This window comes from Impatiens glandulifera, unplaced genomic scaffold (genome assembly GCF_907164915.1).
Source record: "Impatiens glandulifera unplaced genomic scaffold, dImpGla2.1, whole genome shotgun sequence".
NCBI classification, from domain to species: Eukaryota; Viridiplantae; Streptophyta; class Magnoliopsida; order Ericales; family Balsaminaceae; genus Impatiens; species Impatiens glandulifera.
In genome coordinates this window covers 1-21,477 of record NW_025919699.1, presented here as the reverse complement: position 1 = coordinate 21,477, position 21,477 = coordinate 1, and the positions used below count along the sequence as shown (strand labels likewise).

Below are 21,477 nucleotides of genomic sequence, written 5' to 3'. Positions count from 1 at the left end.
ATTAATGGTTATTTGCATCCAAATATATTATCATTAATTTTTATAATATTTTAAAATATTTGGTCCAATCCCATTTTACATTAAATATGATTTATTTTTAAATAATGATAAATCAAACAAGTTAAGTGTTTGTCAACATTTATTTTTATATGAAGATATTTAATTAAAAAACAAATTATTAAAAATAATATTTATATTATATTTTTTCGAGAACGTTAAACTGTGAACATTGTTGTGTGACTAATTTTCGCGAGTTAAACACATACAGCAAATACACTTAATCATTTAACAGACGCAGAATTTGCCGCATAACGGGCTCAAATCCATAACCTCGTGAAGAGTAGGGATATTCATTATTTATTGTCGTTAGGTTAAAAGAGTGGAGAAGTATTTTATATTATTCTAAAATGTTAATCTCAATTTCGATGCGTTTGGTGACAAGTTAAACATTCGTTTTTATTATTATTATTTTTTTGTTTCATATTAGATTTTAATATATTTATTTTATGAGTATTTTTTATTATTCTAAATGGTTAATATCAATAAATTTATTGTTTGGTGAGCAAGTTAAACATTATTTTATTATTATTATTATTATTATTATTATTATTTTTTGTTGTTAAACTTAAACTATTAACATTTATATCAAATCACATTAAATATATATATTTAAAAAAAATAAAAAAATATTGAAAAAAGACAATTTAAAAATAGAGAAAATAAAAATGGAACATCAGCATCATGCAATTATTCACACCCATGACCTTCCTTAAGTCGGTCCAAATTGAATGGCTTCGGATGATTACTTGAACAAGGCCGACTTAGGGTTTGAATTCCACCAACAGAAAAAGGAAGAAAAGATCGAGAAAGAAGAATCCGTCGACTTCTCTTTGTTCTCTCTATCTTCTTCGCTTGGTCAAGTTAATCGGGATTTATATACGTATATCTATCCTTATACAAATTCTATCTTCAATTTCTTCTGTATGTTTTCCAACTCAATCACTAAAATCTCATCTTTTGTTAGATCTTATCTGTTTTCTTTTCAATTTTCTGGATTTTTTCGTGTTTGCTTCTGTTTTTTAACACGATCGGTACTGATCTTGTGAATCATATTAGGGTATTTCATATCATCTGCTAATTTGATGGCTGTATTCATCAGATCCCATGAGTTTTTAGATGGATTAATGTTTGTTTGTAATTGAAGTTTATATTTTGCTTGTACTTGAATCTGGTTGTTTGAAGATCTAGGGCTTGTTTGTTTGGATAAAATTCATAATCATCTTATAAAATTACTTCTAGTCACACAAAACCATTATTTCATATAACTCCAATAAGGTATACTTTACACTTAGTGGTGTCACAGAGAACTCAATACTTATTGCAAATATTTGAACCCATATGAATGGGAAAATCTTTCTGTGATGAACTTCTCTTTTCTTTGGTTGGTCTGATCATATTTCAATAAGGTGTTAAAGCCGAGGGATGTGACTTTTATGATTGGATTCAAGTTTTCTTTTGTAGATAAAATTAACTACTAGACATTCAATTGTTGTTTACTGTTGAATCAAATGGAGAATTTGTGGAGGAGATGGGTTTTACACTTGTGTCATCTTATGAATTTGCAAAAAAATCTCGTACAAGTTCTTTATTTGTTAGTTTCCTTGTCGGGTTGTCTTTATTACTTGGGAGAATATGGTTTCTATTTAAGGAAGCCATTAGGTTTCTTGTCTTGCTATATGAATTTATCTGTTGATATCTGTTTGTAAGTTGTGAAGTCACTAAGAGGGGTTCTCTTTTTTTTCAGGTTAATTTCCTGACTTACGTAAAAAGTAACAAATTTCTCATGTTGGGAAGTATCAAAAAAATGTCTTGCTTTTTCTTATGAGGCATAACCAGGACTAATTGCGTTCTACTTCTATTGCAATTTTGTGCTATTGACTTTGTATCCGTGTTCAAGAATCGATACTTTTGGAAAAAATGGAATCCGAATCCGCAAAGGTGTTGGGTAATGGCTATCAGGTTGTGGTTGGCATGAACAGACGGGGCTCAGTCCGAAATGACAATGAACGGACTGGTGTCAACTCCAAGTTACCTTGCCGTATTTCATTAAACCCCTCAACTAGGAAGATTACTAAGAGAGTGAACTTGGGTGCACTCAGTGGTCTGTATGGTGATAAAGCTGCTCGTGTGAGATCTGCGTATAAGTGTTATTCAAGTTTTACGAATAGTGGAGTTCCACAGCGGCTGATGTACTATCAGAACGGTGAATGGAGTGATTTTCCTTGTGATGTTGTGAATATAGTTAAAAAAGATCTCTGGATGAATAAAGCGACCAGTCAAGTGGAGTTTAATGATAATCTATTTGTTCTAGATTTTGTGCATATGATGCTTTTGAACCTGAAGACCGGCCTAGGGCAATCTATTGCCTGGATTGATGAAGCGGGTCAATGCTTCTTCCCAGAGACCTTTGTTGATGATGAAGCTGCTGATCATAATGATCAATCTGGATTGCCTCATCAGTACCATCTTCAACTGGAAATTGAAGTGGATGGATTAGATTGCCAGAAGTTGAACGAATACACTGATGAGTCAAATGATGTGGTAAGAACATCTGATGTCGGCACCTATAATGTAGAAGTTGAGGTGAATTGTGTAACACCTGATCAAAACGTTTCTGGGGACGCTGTAGAAACTAACGAAGTAGTGAAGTATTTTGTGGATGACATTAGTTCTGATTCTAGAAATCTTGATTCTGATACTATAAGTAAAATGTTTTTCAATAGTTTGGGCTCATCTGTAAAGGCAGAGATCCTCGAAATTTATCGCAGTTCTGGTGCTTCAGCAGATGCTCGTCTGGAGCTATTCCAAAAACAACTTGAGATCACCAAAAAGTACCGTGGTGATGCAAATGTTCAATATGCTTGGCTTCCGTTGCCGAAAGCTGCAGTTTCCAGTATCATGAAGTATGGGGTTGGGTATCAAGCCATGCCAAAAACTAAGCCCACATTTGGTGTTGGTGTTTATCTGACACCGTTAAACTTAGTTGCCACTGGGTTAGTATTTCTTGTCCACTTCGCAAACATTATTCTTCTTTTCCTAGGAGAGTATGCATAATGTACTCACCATTCATCACCCATTGAAATAGATGGGATCACCTCTTAGCTCCATCCAAAAAGGGGCACAATCTTCTTGTTTTCTGTTCCTCTGATGGTTCGTTGCCACTATCTAACACAAGTTTACAACTAGTGAAATTTCTTTTTATGACAAGTTAACAAGTTTAGAATATTCATCACCCATTGAAATAGATGGAATCACCGCTTAACCTCCATCTAGAAAGGAGCATGATCTTCTCGTTTTTTCTGTTTCCTCCTTTTGCATATTAACATTGGAGTTTGCTGAAGATGGTAGGCCAGTAACTTGTGATGTTTACTGTGGACTTTCTATGGCCTGTGTTAATTTTTTGCAGTTAGCACACACATGAGATAAATGGAGGTTAGAGATAGTGTTATAAATAGACCTCATTAATAAAATGTGAATCTCTCTCCCCCATTCTTTCCAAGCCATTCTAGCATTTTGTCCCTTTTATTCAATGCTTGAATTTTTCGTTGTCTCCCCTTCAAGTGACACTTGTATCGTTTCTTCATTTTCTCATTGACAATGATACTTCTACCAGTATAAAAAACTATTTTTAATTTAAACTTATCAGGAGTTTTCCATTTTAATTCTTATCTTGCACAATTTCACTTTTTTTTTTTTTACATTTGAACTCTGATGGGAAGTATAATTGCCACAAGAATAAGATGTAGAGATGTATGTATGCATGCCTACACAATATGCATATATACATAAAATTCATATATCTTACTGCTAACAGATTCCAGACCCAGGATTATATATAGTTTCATCTGTATATAGCAATAGTTAATTGTCAAACATTTACTGGCCTGGGTCTAATTTCCTTTCATTGTCTGTTCTTTTTATTCCTAATTTGCAGTGTAAATTATTGTGATGTTGACGAAAATGGGATGCGACACATGGTATTCTGTCGAGTAATAATGGGGAACACGGAAGTTCTTCATCCAGGATCCAATCAGTTCCATCCAAGTAGTGAAGAGTATGATAATGGCGTGGATGATCTTCACTGTCCAAGTCATTATATAGTGTGGAATATGAATATGAACACTCATATTTACCCAGAATTTGTGGTCAATTTCAAGGTGTCTTCTGATGATGCAGGTGACATTACCTGTTATATTTTCCAGTTAGACACTGTTTTATTTTGAACTATAAGCTTGAGCTTGATGTCTGCAATATATATTTTCCATCTGGTTGATTTTTCGGTCTTACTGACAAACTTGGATTGTCTGAGACAAGTCAGATGCTCTCAGCTGTCCAGGCTCATATAAACAATGGATTGCGATATGAAAAGTGCAAAGCTTCTAAGCTGTGAAGCAATGTTGCGTTCAATCATTCATGGTTTCTCCTTTGTGGGGCTAATGATCTTAATTGTTTTGAAGATAGTGCCTTCTATCTTTCAGAATTGAGAGAGGATGTATCCTTTTCATCATTGCTTTCTCTAGATCAAATCTCTGTAATATATTTAGCAGTAGTTTCTTTCTATTTGCAGGATTTCTTGCTGCAAATGAAAGTAGGCTTGATAACTCAGGAATCACTACTTGTTCTCAGGGAGTGCAGGTTAGTCACAATTAGATTCATGGAGAGCTGCATTACTCACTGTTTGTGATGCTTTTGATTTCCTTGACCTGATTGTTCTTTGTAGTCTTTTGGACTCTTATATATGGGACTAATATGCGATATGAGCACATGTGGTGATAGATTTCATTGACCACATTTTATGAACACCTTTTATTTTTGTTTCTGGATATCCAGATGAGAAATAACCAATAAATTTATGAATATGTTCAGTTATTATGAACAAACACATAAATCATGAATGTTAGTGACCTTGAAGTTCTTACATTCTGAGTCAATGTTGTACACTGCTTCCAATATCTTTCCTCTTGACCACTTTTTTCAGCATCTGTAATGGGTTTATGTTGCTCTACCTATTCATTATTATGTGATTATTTTTGTTCATCTTCATAGAATGAATTAGATGATTAGTTGATTCAATCAAATGATTTTCATTCAAAATTAGTTTACTATAAGTATCTGTTGATGTATGAATTCATGACATCTTGATTACTACAAACTTTGACATAAGAAAAAGTAATAATTTAATATTTGTTATCTCAAATTTAATCTAAATCTGAATTAGGAAGAGTTTACTGTTTGTTATTGAGCTGCAATAATACACATTTTGTCTCAGCTCGAAGCATGAGATTAAGCAAAATAGAATATACAAATGCTCATTCTGATCGAACCTTGTGGGTGATTTGTGTTTATCCACCGTGTTATTGTTTATACCCAGACAAAATTTTGGGTTTTTATTTTAACCAGAAAGTGCCTAAATAAAGAAACACTTTTCTGAATTCTTTATCTTGTACTTCTAATTTGTAATTCTCACTCTCCACTCTCAAATTATGAGTTCTATTTGTTCTTTTATCATGTTTTTCCTTCATGTATCTTTGAGAAAGCTAAGATGCAGTAGTACCAATAGAGCTCTTAGTTGAGCTAAACTTGCAGCTTTCAATTAACAACATCTTTATTTATTATTTATGGTGGTTGAAGCATATTTTTTATCATGCTTGATCATCTACTCACTTCTATTGACTTGGTTACTATAATTGACAATTACTTGTTATTCAAACTGCAATAGCACCTGTTGCCTTGTTGTTTTAATTAAATTTACAAGGTACAACCTTTCTCCCCCTGAAGAATTGACATACACTTATTATAGGCGAATAACCGCGAGCAGGTCTTGAAGGAGAGATTTCAAGCTTCAACTGGCAGAAGGACCCCAAAATCTCCCTGGATGCCTTTTACTCTTCTGTTTCATGAAATTGAAAACAAAGTACCTCCCAATGACATGAAATTAGTTAAAGACAATTACCAGTTGTTTCTGGTATGTTATCTATATGATCTTTTTTGCTCATTGTCTTCACGAAAAGGTTGTACTTATCTATTCCTGCAATCTCTTTCCCCACCAACATTGTAGATGAAAAAGATAAGTCGTGATGACTTTGTCAAAGGGCTGAGATTGACATTTGGTGATTCTCTTTTAAGGTCTACAATAACAAACCTTCAATATAAGGTATGGATTTGTAGCTATTTTGTGTGTGTATTCATCTTTCTGGTGCTTGTATTCATCTAGGGGTGAGCATTAGTTAATATCCTTTTAAAAAGAAATAAAAAATACCCCAACCCAATTTACTCAAAAATTAAATTGGGTTGGTAAACCTATTTTACCTAAATTAAGGATGTATTTGATGTATTCACTTATTCAATCCATTTTATTTTTAATTCAAAATAAATTTACTTTCTCATTCTGGGGAAAACTACAAACCTTCTATTATTAATAAAAAAGACACAGATAAAATGACAAACTTGAAATGGAGAGCTAAATAGGCTTTGCCTCTAACATAGCAAAAACTAAACAAAAATTAAACTACAATTCAAACAAAAGTTTTAACACAACACTAAACAACACATACATTTTTTTATCTTCTCACGCAATCAGTATTCTTCATGACTTGCTCATTGTCAATGCTCCACTCTTTGCAAAAGAGCTAATTCTGAAACGGATTTGGGACCCTCCTCCATATAGAAGTAAGGCAGTAAGGGTCGGTCCACTAAGGATGACATCTCTCCAAACATCTTCATTTCTACTAACTTTTGAAAAGACTCTAGAATTCCTTTCTCTCTAAATTTCATTGAGCATGACTCCAAAAAATGACAAGAGTCGAAGAGAAACAATCCTCTTTAGTGTAGTTAGTAATCTATTCCTTCATGCTCAAGTGACAAGAGTCTGTTCCCAAAAAAACAAATGTCACGAGTTCGATTTCCATTTAAAACACCTTAAATTGAACGGGTCATGCTACCTTCCTAAATTATTAAAAATATATATTATTTCATACCGTGCCACTTTCTTGGAACATTAGGAATCATCATGCACTTGTCTACCTTTTACCAAATAGAGTAAGGGAATAGGCACACACAAGATATGATACACAATTCAATCTCAATCATGGAAATAAAGACACTAGACATTATCAGTGTGCACAAATTTACTTCTTGTCATATTTCGTTCATCTTTCTTAAATTGTCAGCCATGAATTGATATCTTGGGATCACCTTTGTTAACCACACAACTTTCCACCAAGTAACCTCAACACCTCCGACTCTTTGCAAATCCCAAGCCTTGCTTGTAATAAATGAGTATTCTTTCTCAACTCTCCAAATGCATTGATCATTTACATTGCTTTGAAGATCCAAACCATCAATCTTATCAATTCTTCTTCTTCCTTCTCTAGTGCTCCAAAAGACCTCATTCCACTCTTCATAGTACATTTTAGAAAAGTTATTACACAACAAAAATCCCCTTATGGTTATTATATCTAATAAAATTATATTTCTGTATAATAATACTTTCTTCTCCTTTTGGTCAAAAAGATATATTTATTGAGAATCATGAAGCTCATTGTACAAAATATTAGCCAATTCAATAGCAATTAAATCTCCACAACAAGCCTTCTTGGCAATAAAGTCTGTTGCTATCCAAAGAGCTTCGAATGTCAGTTTAAAGGGAGTCGGATCAGCTCTTTCAGAATATGTATCAAATGCTGTACCGTTAATAAAATGACGTCGTTTTATTAAAAATTATCTGTTTTAAAAATATTATCCTCTCCCGATTTACTCGCTCCCTCTCTTCATTACTGTTATTTCTCCGTCTTCGTTAGCATGGAGCCGTTAGCATAATAAACCAGACAAAGACTTAAAAAGCAAGAAATCTCGTCTTCATTCTAGGTAAGACTTAAAATGACTGGATTTCTTTGTCTTCCTGGAACAAATAAATCTCGATTTCTTACTTTTTAAGACGAAGAATTCTCGATTTCTTACTTATTAAGTCTTTGTCTGGTTCATTCATCCACGGCTCCCTGCTAAGGAAGACGGAGAAATATCAATAATGAAGAGATAACACGAGTCAAATCGGGAGAGGATAATTTTTTTAAAACAAATAATTTTTAATAAAACGACGTCGTTTTATTAACGGTACAGCATTTGATACATATTCTGAAACATCTGATCCGACTCCGTTCAAAGTTGGTGAACATTCCAACAATGATTTCCTTTTCGACAACATTAACAGAGTCTAACTCAAAATAAACATTCCGCCAGTGGAGAAATTAAGCCTATGCAATAACCCAAGAGATAGGAAAGCATCCCAAATAATCCGGTTCCAATTTATCAGTAGCAGTGACCCAAATTCATCGCTATCAATCATCGAAACAACAACTTGCTTAGTATCCAAATTTAGGGTGAAATTTGTATTAACCTTAATGAATCCTGATGAAGGCGGTTCCCATTTTGCCAATCGTCTTGGATGTGCATTCATGTCAAATTCGTTTATTAAGAAAAAAATTTAATCACATTAATTGTGCATCTGGTATCCATCATCACTTCCTTAAAATTTTACATTCTTCATTAACTAAGAATTCTTATAAACTATTACTTTGCTACAGATAAAATTTTACATTTATAGAGAATTTTTAACTAAATTGAGGTCATGCATTTACTAATAGATAAACAATGGTAAATTATATAATTATTTTTCTCTAATTTAGGAACTCTAATTTAGGAAGCTAGCAAAACCCCAATTCAACTTAATGCATTTTTAATGGAAATGAAATCATGATATTTGGTCTCTTAGGCTCTAATGAGTTAATGGTTAGATTATATAGTGTCTCTTGTACTTTATAAAATTTTAATTTTAATCTGTATCAAGGCAAAGTGCGCTAAAAATATTACTTCAAATTAATTTATATGTTACAAATATAAATTAATATAATGTAATATTATTAAGAAAAAAGTTTGGGCTGAACATGTAACCCTCTTGGGCCTTCAGATGCCTATCTCCCCACTAGGACATCCTAACATGTAGTGTTCCAGTTAGTTCAAGTAAACATCTTATTTGACTAATCTTCCAAAACCCAATCATTATGGAGAGCTCTTTCAATACATGCTTTGATTACTTAATATTATTTCTAAAAAAAGTAAGAATTTACAATTTATTACTTGTTTTCTTGGGTTATATATATAACCATTTGAATTGAATTAAGAACAATGTAGATGAAGTATACAAATTTGTGTTTCATCAAGATATGTTTGGTGTGTCTTATTCTACAGGTAACTGGAAATTCAAAGAATGAAGTATCAGGTGAAGTAGTAGCAATAGCAGCAGTTAAAGAAGAAGGAGCTGGGAGTTCAAACAGCCTCTAGAATTGAGAATTACCTAGAATCAACAACAATGTGTGAATATTTAGAGGAAGTTTTAATTGCTTTTGAATTCTCTCTATCGTTTCGACTTTGTTTTCAAGATTTCAGCACCTTTTTAAGACCCCCCATTTGAACAAACTTAAGTAGTGTTATTTTGTTGTTGTTGGAATTCCTTCTTTTGCATATCTTCTCAACTCCAAATTAATTAGCTTTGCATTTTTTCAATATTAGGTCATCCCCACCCATCCCCCATAAAGGTTTATTACATCATATCCATATATTATCAATGAAATTATATGTGGGTCAAAACCCAAATCCCAAATCCTCATTTACTTTGAAGGGTACTAAATACATTGGCCAACTATGATGGGCATATAACAAGTTAGGAAAAACACTTGATCAAATTCAATTAATGGATGGATGGATGGATGATGTTAATGAATGGAAATGGAGTAAAAGATAGATAGATAGAATGAGAGGTCCATTAATTAGAAGGAAAGAAACATAGAATAAGATAAAAAGAAAGAGAGCCCGTCTTGAATGCCGGGCAGACAAAGACATGACATGGGTTGTTTTTATTAAGGAAGATAAGTAAGGTCATTTTCTCAATAGCTGCTTCTTCTTCTTCCTTTTTCCTTTTTCTGTGTAGAGAAATTAAAAAGAAAGAAAAGCTGCTGCTGATGCATGAAGATGAGACGATGAAGCGATGACACATGACACAGCAGAGATTTTTGCAGAAATCATGCAGCAGCAGAAGCAGCAGCAGTGACAGTACGTACTATTACTACTACTACTATTACTATTGTCGTCGTCCGTCCATCGTCAGAATCATCGATGTGTCTGTCTCCTATGTCTGCATGTCTGTCTCTATGTCTGTCAATCATAAAGCAATGGATTACAAAATCATTTCATTCCCCCCTCTTCCTTAGGGACCCTTCACGGGCAAATGCTTAAGCTTTCGTCTTTTTCAAACCATATTTTACTCAGATCTATTCATTATTATATTACTTCTTTCTCTCTCTCTCTTCTCAAATTCATCCATCAAATTATTTACTTTTTATTTCATTAAACTAAGACAATTTTTAGTCATTTTAATCCAAAACTATGAAAATTATGGGTTAGACTAGTATTTGGAGTTTGTTTGTGAATATGATTGAGATTTATACATATTTGAGTTATCTCGATTAATGAGTGTAATCGTTCTATCCATAATCAATGGAATAGGTCGGAGTTCTTCTTAGAACTGTTTTTATTCTTATTAATGTAATATTTTTGTCTTAAAAACGTTTTTAATATACATTAACTATTTAAAAAAACAAAAAAAAATATAAATGAAAAGAAGTATTAAAATTAATCCCAAATGACAATAATACCAAATGGCTCCAAATATAAAGGCAAAAACATCACTGTTGTAAAGGAGAAAATGGTATTTATTTCAGTCCCGCGAGAATCTCGCCTTCTTTTACGTTTGAGATAAATTAAAGTTAATTAACTATCATTCTTATTTTTCTTTTTTATTTCTCTCTCTTATAATGAAAGTCTATTTTGTCCCTATGTTGGACTTATAGGTAAATTCACTTTCCATATTATTATTTATTTTAATTTTTACAACAAATTTTCACCCTCCTCCATATTAATAAAGGCTAGTCTCTTTTTATATTAGTATATTATTACAAGACATTTTCATCAAGGACATATATGAACAATAAATTACATGTTTAAACTTCAATTCTTAAGTGTGCTCTATGAGTTATCTTAATTTTTTTTTTTAAAAAAATAATAATAATGAAGAATTCATAATGAATGGATGGTTTTACTTTGTGGGTTTATCTTAGATTTAATTAAAAAATTGTTTAAAAATGAAAAAAAAGAGCCAAAATTGAATGTTTATGATATGAAATAAAATAAAAATGCTTTTTAGAAACAAGGGTGGGGTTTCTTTTCTTCCTTTTAGAAAAGCCAAAAGCTAACAACACTACTTTTCCTTTAATGCAATATTGGCAGAAATTGGTGGAACCCATTTCATTTAATTTTCACAGCTTTTTTCATGCTACGTTCCTCGACCTGTTCAAATCACTCTCTTTCCTCTTGACCATATGTTTATTTTAAGTCTAGCTATATATATATATAGTTAGCTTTTAAATTACATTTATTATTATTATTTTTTTTTTGGGAAAGAAAGAAAAAATCATCACAAACAACACAATATATATATATATATGGTTGATTGTTAATTGTGATCATTAATATTAGTTAATAATAAAATTGAATGAGAAGAAGATAATTTCTCTCTATTCAAAGTTGTAACTATATTTTGATAATATATCCTATGTATCTTGGGATATGGAAAAAGTCTTTTGATTGACAAAGATGTCAAGACAAATTAAAGTAATGGATCTTCCAAATGTTTTCATTATCTTAGAATATAATAAACTAGTTTAATTTAGCTTATAATTATAAATATATTATGAATCAAGTAATAAGTTGTTATAGTAGTTTAAACGAACGGTAAGTTATCACGAATAAATAAAATCAAATGTATTTGGACGCATAGGACGATCTTCATGCGTATATAGTTGAGATGAAAAAAAGGGTTGTCGATAATATTGAGAATGGGCATATGGACAAACGAATGGAATGAATGAGCAAAAGATGTTATGAATAAGTTGAATCTTTGAGCGATTAAATGTATCAAACATGTCAAACATTGCATTGATCAAGATAGTCTATTATTGTTATAATCATTCATTATGGTGTAAACTTTAAAATATAGTCAACTTATATGAGTGCAAATAGTTCAATGCAACAAAGTTTTATCTAAAAAATAAACCTCATTTAAATTTTACTATAAAAAAAGAGTTCTTATTGAAAGTTGGTATATATTTGATTGATGAAAAATCATTTGTTCAAACAATATCATAAACTTTACATTGAATAATATTAGAAACTTTCATATTTTCTCACAAAATTATGCTTAAAATGAATTCCAAAATGAAACAAAACCCAGATGAAAAGTAAAGTGGGTAGCAGTAACAAAATATGAAAAAGTTGAAAATGACAGAATTTTTCAACAGTGGTAATTAATTTCTGGGATGGGAATGAAAACAAGAAAAAATAAAAAAATAAATAAAAAACAGCAATCTGATGGTCAGCAGGGTGTTGTCCTGTCTAACCCACGTGACAGGATGGTGACACGTGTTTACGCTCGTGGGTCGAGATTGAATGATAATGTAATGATGGTTAAATAATTTGACATTCTTTGGGTCTGCCCTTCCTAAGGGTCCCACTCACCTTCCCTACAGTCCCTTTCTATATTTTTAATATTATTTTAATATCTGTCGTACTATTTCATTCATAAATATATAATTTTGTTAAATATTAAAATTCAATAATATATATTTTTGAATTATATTTTGATCAACTAGTTAAATGAGCCCTTATTATTTACCAAACAAATAAGGTCTTGTTTGGATTAAGGTTGTTTAAATAAGGACTATGTAATGCTAATTGTTGGTTAGTGAACTAAATAATTGTGTAATAAATTATATTATAAAATAGATTACAGTCATTTATAAGCCCAGTTATAATATAAGAAACCTTACAAGGCCCAAATCATGTTCCTAACCTATATATATATATTTTTGTAATTAATGTCATTGTTAAATTATTTATATATATGTAAAATAATTATATAATAGTTTATTGCCTTTATTTACTTTAAACTGTTTAAAAATTGTATGTAAAGAATTATTTAGTTTAATATACTTTCAATAGTCTTTATGCATTTGAATGACAATAATTACTCTAAGTATTTTCGTAGATTTTTAAAGTTTGAATTGAGCTAATATGACATACTTACATATTTGAGTTATCATCCTAATTATTTTTTGAGAAACTATCTCGTTTGAGAGAAATCGTTGAATTTTCAATGATGTAGTCATCCGACGCGTATAATTCATAATACTATTATTACAACATTTTCTAATATTCATTTCGTAAAGTCGTTCGGGGAATTAACAATTCTTCTCAAGGATTTACGAGCTCGATAATCTGTTTAGTAACATTTTTTTATAAATTTATCATGGTAAAATATTCAAACAAAAGCATTAATTAAAAAAATAGGTCATGACAAACTTTTGATTGACTTAAGATTAAGTTGGATTTGTATACTCATTGCGGGTGAATCGTATCGAGACCTACCCTTAGTCATGTCGCTCAATTATTGTATTTTTTTGTGCCTCTCTTTTGACTCGTGATTTAATGATATTTTCGTTCTAATGAATTAATTCTCAATCTTATGGATGTTGGAATCAATTTTTTTCCTCATTATTGTCATGAAGGGACCTTTCTCTTTTATCTCCATCCTGCTCTCATCATCCATGTGTGGGATGGGGAGATTGTTTTTCACTATGTTGGGCGCCATGATTATCTTTCTCGTTTTGTTTTTAACTTTTCCAAATCCGTGAAGAATTTTTATAATAGTTGTTACATTGATCAGTACAACAATTTGTTAGAATCATCAATCAGATTCACGCCCAAAGTAGAAGAAACCTCGACTAATTTAACCAACAAAGTATTCATTATTTCATCATGAATTAATGTAAAATTTCTACCCTTTCAAAAACTTTGAACCACTTTGAAAATACCATAAATCTTAAGGACCCGTTTAAAATTTATCTAGTGATATAACATTTATGTCCAATTTAGAATACCTCTTCAATTTTTAGGTCCCGTCAAGATAACACATGTGAATCACTACGATAAAAGAAAACTCCATCATTTGCCCATCATACTCAATCCTAACTCAAAGTACAAATATCAAAATCCGATAAGGGAAACTGCGAATATCTTTGCGGTCCACTTTAATTTGTTCCATGGCAAAGTAGTGACATTGTACTCATCAACTAAAAGCGTTATAAAGGAATAGTAAAAATGAAGGCCCCCTCTTTATCTATCCTCTTGTCCTCTAGTTTGCCAAATCCATCAATGGTCATTCTGTATCAAAAAAATTTGATGAGGGATGGCTTCAATGGGGCACTGAATCATGCATGAATGTAGAAAAAAGTATGCCATCATTGTACAACTAAAGCTTTTTGGACCATTTTATGTTAATTTGAAGAGACAGATAGAAAAAAGAGAAAGAGATGGAGGAATAATCAACTTTCATAAAAGGTTTTATGTGGTGTTACTTTTGTCTTACACTTATGGACTAACATATATTTATATACATAAAAGCTGTAATTACTTCTTTGTTCTATAAAGTTTATCCTAACATTTTCAATTACATTTGAATCTTATCATTTTTTTAACCATTACCATAACTCAAATCTACGTAAAAAGTTTTAAGTCGAAGAAGATCGTAACAATGAGATTGGTGGTTTTAAAAAAGTTCTATTTTTGTTATATGTAAAGATGAAACACAAATATTGAGCTCCACCCATAAAAACCTACTTTTGTAATTGAAAGTGAAAGCATTTGTTTTAAAAAAAAAAAAAACCCATAAATTTTCTTAAATTTCGTGCAAACACATTAGACAGCAATGCATTAAATACTAAAGGCAATGCAAGCTAGGTAGGAACAGAAAAAAGGACAGTCATCTACCATTCAAAAGTAGTCAACAATAAGTCTGGGGGCATTTATGTAATTTTAACTATGTAATTAACCTTGCATTGTGCAATAATAGTAATGATGCATTAATTTTCTATTCTAGATCACATTGATAATTAACCTTCTCTAATGTTCTACTTATATATGTTTTGATTTGATGTTGAAATCTATGATTTATTAATGTTTATATGTATGTGAAACTTATAATATGGACTATTCTACCCTTTAATTAATATATATAATGTTAATTTTCATAGTTTATACCCATCAAATATGGTTATTTAAAAGGACAAAACTAATAAATGTTTAAAAAGAAGTATTAATTTGGGAATATATACCTTTCTCTCATTTCAAGAATAAATGGTTTCATCAAAGCAAAGTAAATTTTTATTTTAATTTTTGAAAATATAAAGTATAGCATTAGAAAAAAGATTGCATGATGCTATATATCTTTTGTTATTCCCTTTTTTCTTAACATCTTTTGTTCTCTTTCCAAAGTTGATGTTAGCACAATTCATTTCTTCTCCTTTTGCTAGGGAAGAGTACTACTACTATAAAGCATGTGATATTGCCAAAAGCAATGAATGGAGATATCATCATCTTCACTTCTTTGGTAAATAGTACAACTTTTATCATCCAAAATATAATAAAAGTAACCAAGAATCACTTCATCATCACACTTTAACATTTAGTATTTGTTTCCAAGAAAAAATATAGCAATACCATTTATAAAGTTATCTCTACAAACATTAATTATCTTCTTAGTTTTGATCATCTTCTTGTATTTGTGATTTGGTTGATTAATTCGTGACAAATTATATTTAACTAATTTAGTTTTTCTCCCATACTTGAGTATGAAGTTTTTTCACTAAAATATCAATTTCAATTCGTATTATTTGTCTAAAATCAATAATCATCTAGGTAATATATCTTAACAAACACACAATCTTGATTTTAGACAACTCACAAATATATGGCATCGTCTCTACATAAATAACACCATAAATTTCAACTAAAATATACTAATATATTAAAAAAAAAACACTCAACAAAAACGATTCAAAGTCGTTTAGTTTTGTCCAATCAAAGATCAATAACTAAATTTTCATTTGTAATTTGAATTCCCTACCAAAAGTGGTGTTTTATTGACGACGATACTTTATACGCTCATAGTTATGGAATGTGCAATGCCTTAGGAAGAGAAAACTATATAGACAAATATCAACTAAATCTCATAAAACCAATATATCTCTAACTACGAGCAAATGAAGTTCAAGTAAAACATTTTGATCTATTTGATATATAACATTAACTTAATACTAATAAATCAATATGAAGAATATTTAAGCATTCTTTTCAAATAAATTTAATGGCTAAATAAATATATTTGAGAACAAAATCTCAATATTTTATTTTATATAAGAGATTAAATATTTTTAATTATATCTAATTATTAGGTGTGCGCAAATAAATTAACTAAGTTGAAAAAATTGAGTGAACAAATTCAGATGAAAAGAAAACCGATATTGTTTTAAATGATTTGAATAATGTTCCAAATCGTTAATTAATTAGACACACAATAATTAACTAAGCTAACATCATTGCTATTAATTTTCAAATATTTATTTTAAGAACTTTGTTTTTATAAATTTTATAAACAAATATATATATATATATAATAGATAATCCACTAACTTATGATCAACTAAACAACAATATTTAAACTTCATTAACAAAATCATTTAGTTGAAGGTCAATTATTGAATATCAATTTTTGTATGAGAATTTGGTTTCAGATCTGATTAAATTATAAAAATTGAATCAAGCCACAAATAACCCTAGTGCCTTATACATATAAAGATCAATATTGCTATACATGGTTTTGTCACACCTTTAAGTGCGAGTTTCCTCCTGTCGTTATTGATCCTCTATTTCAAAGGAAAATATTGTCACGATAAATAGGCATAATAACAATGGGTTTTCTCCACATCATACACGATTAGCTAGTTTTTACGCTCATTAGCTAACAAAAACTTGTGGCGATTATATTGAAATAGTTTATCACTTTGACAATATCCTCCATGGAACCTCACTGTGACAGTGATTACCATTGATAGAAATAATAACTAATGTTTCTTTATATACAAGAAAAAAAAAGACCAAATAGATTGCCTTTTAAAAATAGGTACAAACTTGTATAGATAAAAACAAATGTCACACATTTGAAACAAACTAGTAATAAAGCATTAGGAATACAAAATTATATCAAAGAGCTCATACTTGGCCAAAAACAAAACAGATCCATAAGAAACTATATATATCATGATCATACACTCAACATGGCCTCCAAAATTGTGACAGAATTAATTTGAGTTCTAATATATATATATATATATATAAATAGACATAGTATTAGCCATTAGGTCAGATGAAATGCCTTAGCAATCAAGTTGTAATAATTCTAAGGCTCATGCATACATGGTTGCTAGCTTTTTCTCAGCCATCCTTTTTTCCTTTTGTTGCTTTCTTGTCTTTCTTTGCTTCCCCTTTATCCTTCTTTTTAACCACTTCTTTTCCCTTTTTTTCTCAATCTATCTTCATGTAGAAAATAGCTTTAATTATGATCTTTCTCTAGTTTCCCCATGCCCAAATTAAGGGGCACCTGATCATAATTCTCTTCACCATCTAGCAATACATGTTAAAATTCCTTGCAAGTTTGAGGGATGGTTATATATTAGTGTGGAATGGCCAAAGTGAATTCAAGATTAGGCTTCTTTTGGCTCGTCAACTCCGAGTTAATGTTGCATGAACTCCCATCAGACATTCTCTCGTTGCTCAAGCAGTTTCCATCGACATCTTTCTGATTAACCAAAGTATCAAAACAAAGCATTAGTATTAAGTGAAGAAGTTAAAATGTCAATATAAGAAATAATCCTTAATTATTTTCTATATCCATCTATACTCCCTTTTCCTTCTTTGATCTCATGGATGACTCTAATATATATGGTGGGTCAGTTTGAAGTCTCTTGATTCAGGGTATTGATCAATCAAGTGGGGAATAACTATATAATAAAGAAGCGACTAAGTGAACTTTGGGTTGACCATGATACATTTTTTTAATGAAAAAGATGTTTTGTTAGCAAAATTTAATTGAAATCTTCTTTGCTTAGCTAAGAAGTGTCTATTAGGCATTTGAATTAGAACATGATTACCCATATAACTTTCTCAAAGCCCCTTGTCCCCTCTTTTGTTCACTTTACATTTATGAAAAACATGTAAAAAGCGATATATTCCTTCCTTTTTCATGGGTGGAGAATGAAATCATACGTTAAATCTAACAATTCAAAATTACCATTGTAAATGTATTCGAAAAGTAGAATGGACCGGGAATTAAGTAATGTACCTCATGAGATGGTATATTAGGAGAAGATTTGTCATGCAGCCATGTTTCCATGCTACAAAGCAAACAAAACAAAGTAAGGAGAATATTTACCATTAGTGGAAGCCATGCAGAAATGAGAGAGTAGAGTATGTGTGTGAGAGAAAAATAAAGTAACAAAAAGATCTCAAAAGAGAAGAAGAAAAAGAGAGAAAGGAGAAATAAAAGCAAGCCATCTTTTATTCACTATCTTATATATACTCCCCTATCTTACCTCACTTACCCTACTTTTTGCATTATATGTACAACCCTTTGAATAAAGTTGAACACCCATGTGATAGCCCATTCTTTATTCACTCACACAAACACACAAAGTTGAAATAATTTGAAAAATCACATCATCAATTCCTAAAACACCAACATAAACCCTAGATACCCACCTCACCCAAAGTCAAGAAATCAATAGGACCTACACTATTAATCTCACCGGTCAATGCTAAATCAAACGAGCCCTAGGAGAAAACTTCAAAGGGAACATAGCTTTGGTGCTAATTTTTCAACAATTGGGTCCATCATGAGACATATAGGCAAAGCTTTGGAACTAAGTCTCCTAATTTGTAGGACCAAATTTATTATTTGACCCCACAAAATCCCTAGGAAAGAGATGCTCTTTGTTTAGGTTATTGATAATAGGATAATGAAAATGAATGGGAAGTATGCTAGCTGTGGAATAATTTGACAAAGGAGCATAGCAAAGTTGAGAACTAAATAGTAACTTGAAAAAATCAGCCAAATCTCATCATTTTACTTTCTTTTTATGATATGTTGGAGAAAATAAATAGTGTATATATCTTTTTTCACTATCAAGACATATTATATCCAATTTTTTTTTTTTAAAAATTCTTTACAATATGCTAGAAAGCTGTAAATATAAGTCCAGGAAATAAAGTTACAAGTGGTAGTACAATATGAAAGGGATAGATGAAAATGTTTCACTTTTATCAATGTATTATTATTGCTTTCTATTTATCTCCTCCTTTATTACTTACACTGAACCCAACTCAATGCAAAGAGTAGCGATGCAGGTGTCTTTGCTAGCTACTTGGTAAATAATTTCTCTTTTTTTTTCAAAAATAATAATTTTTCTAACTCAAATGCTTATATATAGAGAGATCATGATCCCCAAAACCAACCAAATCTGTGGGTTTATTTAGAATAAGAGTATATATATATTAGATTATGTTATGATTTGTTTTCTCAAATACTAAATAAACCCTTTACAAATGTCTAACTTTGGTAAGTTGAAGCCTAGCTACAAAATGACTTGTTTATGAAAAATCTCATGCTAAATTAAAATGTATAAAGTTTAATTAATCATTAAACCATAATAAAATCACACATAATATGATTATAAGTGTTAATTAATTAAGATTAATCTCTTACCTTGAGGAATTGCTCCAAAGGACATTTTCTTGATGAAAAATTTGTTTGATTCCATGTTGAATTGAAAGTTGTTGATGATGATCATGGTCGGATGTTTTATTCTTCTTCTGAATTTCATTTTCAGTTCCTTCTTCTGAATTAGTATCTCCAGATAACCCATTTTGATCATATAAATCTGATTAATGTTAACAAACCCTAAATTAATTAATCTTCGAATATTAATTAATCGAATAAATTTAGCAAGAAATTTTCTAATAACCAACCTGATGAACCGGCTGCTCGGTCTGTTGTTTTAACCGTACGATACATCTGTAATTCAAAATAAAACAAGATAATATTATAATGGGTACATTATATGATCAATTGCAAGAATAGAATAAAGAAAAGGTTAAAATGTTGCACATTTTACTTATAATGAAGAACTAGGGTTAATATATATAACCATGGTCAACTAACCAGTTCAGATAGAATGGAAGATATCATTGAGAAATGATGATGTCCTGTACTTTCTTGGACTATTTTGCTCTCTCTCTTTCTTTTCAATTTTTATTTTTTTTTTCAAATAAGAAAAAAATTGTTTGAAAATAAGGATACTGAGTATAAAGCTGTCTCGGCTCGGCTCCATGGCTGATTTATAATCAATCTCCTTGGGCTTTGTATTTATTTAATTAGTTTTATGACATTCATATGTCTTCTCTTTGTGGGTGGTTGAAATTTCTTTGAATTCTAGACTATCCATATTAGATCTAGTTGAAAAAACTTAAATAATCTATTCTTTAAATCTGGTTTTTCTATAAATTAACAAGACCATTGAGCATAAGAGAGAGAGAGAGTGTTTATGTATTAATTAATCACAAATCTATAATAAAAATAGTTTTATGGAATTGAAATAAGTCAGAAAAAGAGATAGAAGAATGAGAATGAGGGTTTAATTAATTACCTGCAAATGAGACTTAACATGGGCCAAGGTAAGATCTTTAACATCCATTAATTCAAGAACTGATTTGGGTGTTGCTCCTGTGAAATGTAAAGGTGAGATCTTTAACATCTATAAATGTTTATTTTCAAAAAAAATGTTAAAATGAAACATACTATCATGGCCGCCGAGGAGTCCAACAGCATGAACGAAACGGGCATGGAGGGTTGTAGTCCATCGCATCCGTGGTGCCCGCATGCTCCTCCTTGCCGGAAACCTAGTCGACGGAAGAAACCTAGACCGGTTGATTCTTCCCGGAGAAGTGGAGGATGAGAAATTAGTGCAACTTTGAGTGTTGGTTGTGAAAGATGTGTCTGAATTAGGTTGATGATGAGAGAAAGTGTAAGGATGAGGATGATTATGATTATGGTTATGGTAAATTGGGATTCCTTTAATGGGTTTCAAGAATCCATGTTCTTGGTTCAAGACGTTTTGATGATAGAGATGTTGGAATGAAGGGAAGAGATTGTTGGCGGCGGCGGGGGCGGTGACCGGAGCTGTTTGAAATCGGTGGAAGTTATGGAGAGTGTAGTCGGAGGAAGAAGGACGAGGTGGGTTAGAAAGAGAGAAGTTAAAAGGAGCTGTTTTCAAGAATCCTAAATCTATGTCTTCTTGTTCCTTTCTTGAATTCCAGGTTCCTGATGTGGGTTGTTTACTGTTTGGAGGACTGATTTTC

The 21,477-nt window shown here is 31.0% G+C and overlaps 2 protein-coding genes across 4 annotated transcripts; one reads left to right on the top strand and one right to left on the bottom strand.

The window, feature by feature from the left end:
* Window positions 1–747: 747 nt before the first annotated feature.
* On the top strand, window positions 748–9,572 carry LOC124918363 (inactive poly [ADP-ribose] polymerase RCD1-like). Of its 3 annotated transcripts, none has more exons than XM_047458539.1 (7): window positions 748–940; window positions 1,805–3,053; window positions 3,995–4,236; window positions 4,628–4,695; window positions 5,879–6,025; window positions 6,119–6,214; window positions 9,307–9,572. In XM_047458539.1, the coding sequence occupies exons 2-7, from the start codon at window positions 1,978–1,980 to the stop codon at window positions 9,397–9,399; spliced, it is 1,722 nt and encodes a 573-aa protein (XP_047314495.1). In that variant the 5' UTR covers window positions 748–940; window positions 1,805–1,977; the 3' UTR covers window positions 9,400–9,572. The 3 variants fall into 3 exon arrangements, with proteins under 3 accessions (XP_047314495.1, XP_047314492.1, XP_047314494.1); XM_047458536.1 differs by having other exon boundaries at window positions 5,861–6,025; XM_047458538.1 differs by having other exon boundaries at window positions 748–981; window positions 5,861–6,025.
* A 7,667-nt stretch (window positions 9,573–17,239) lies between these two features.
* Window positions 17,240–21,473, bottom strand: LOC124918364 (probable transcription factor KAN2; the record flags this gene model as incomplete). The annotated part of the gene is made up of 6 exons (XM_047458540.1): window positions 17,240–17,863; window positions 18,407–18,458; window positions 19,826–20,000; window positions 20,089–20,134; window positions 20,766–20,842; window positions 20,918–21,473. Coding segments are annotated over 6 exons (1,032 nt in total), but the record flags the coding sequence as incomplete, so codon positions are not given.
* Between the last annotated feature and the right edge of the window lie 4 nt (window positions 21,474–21,477).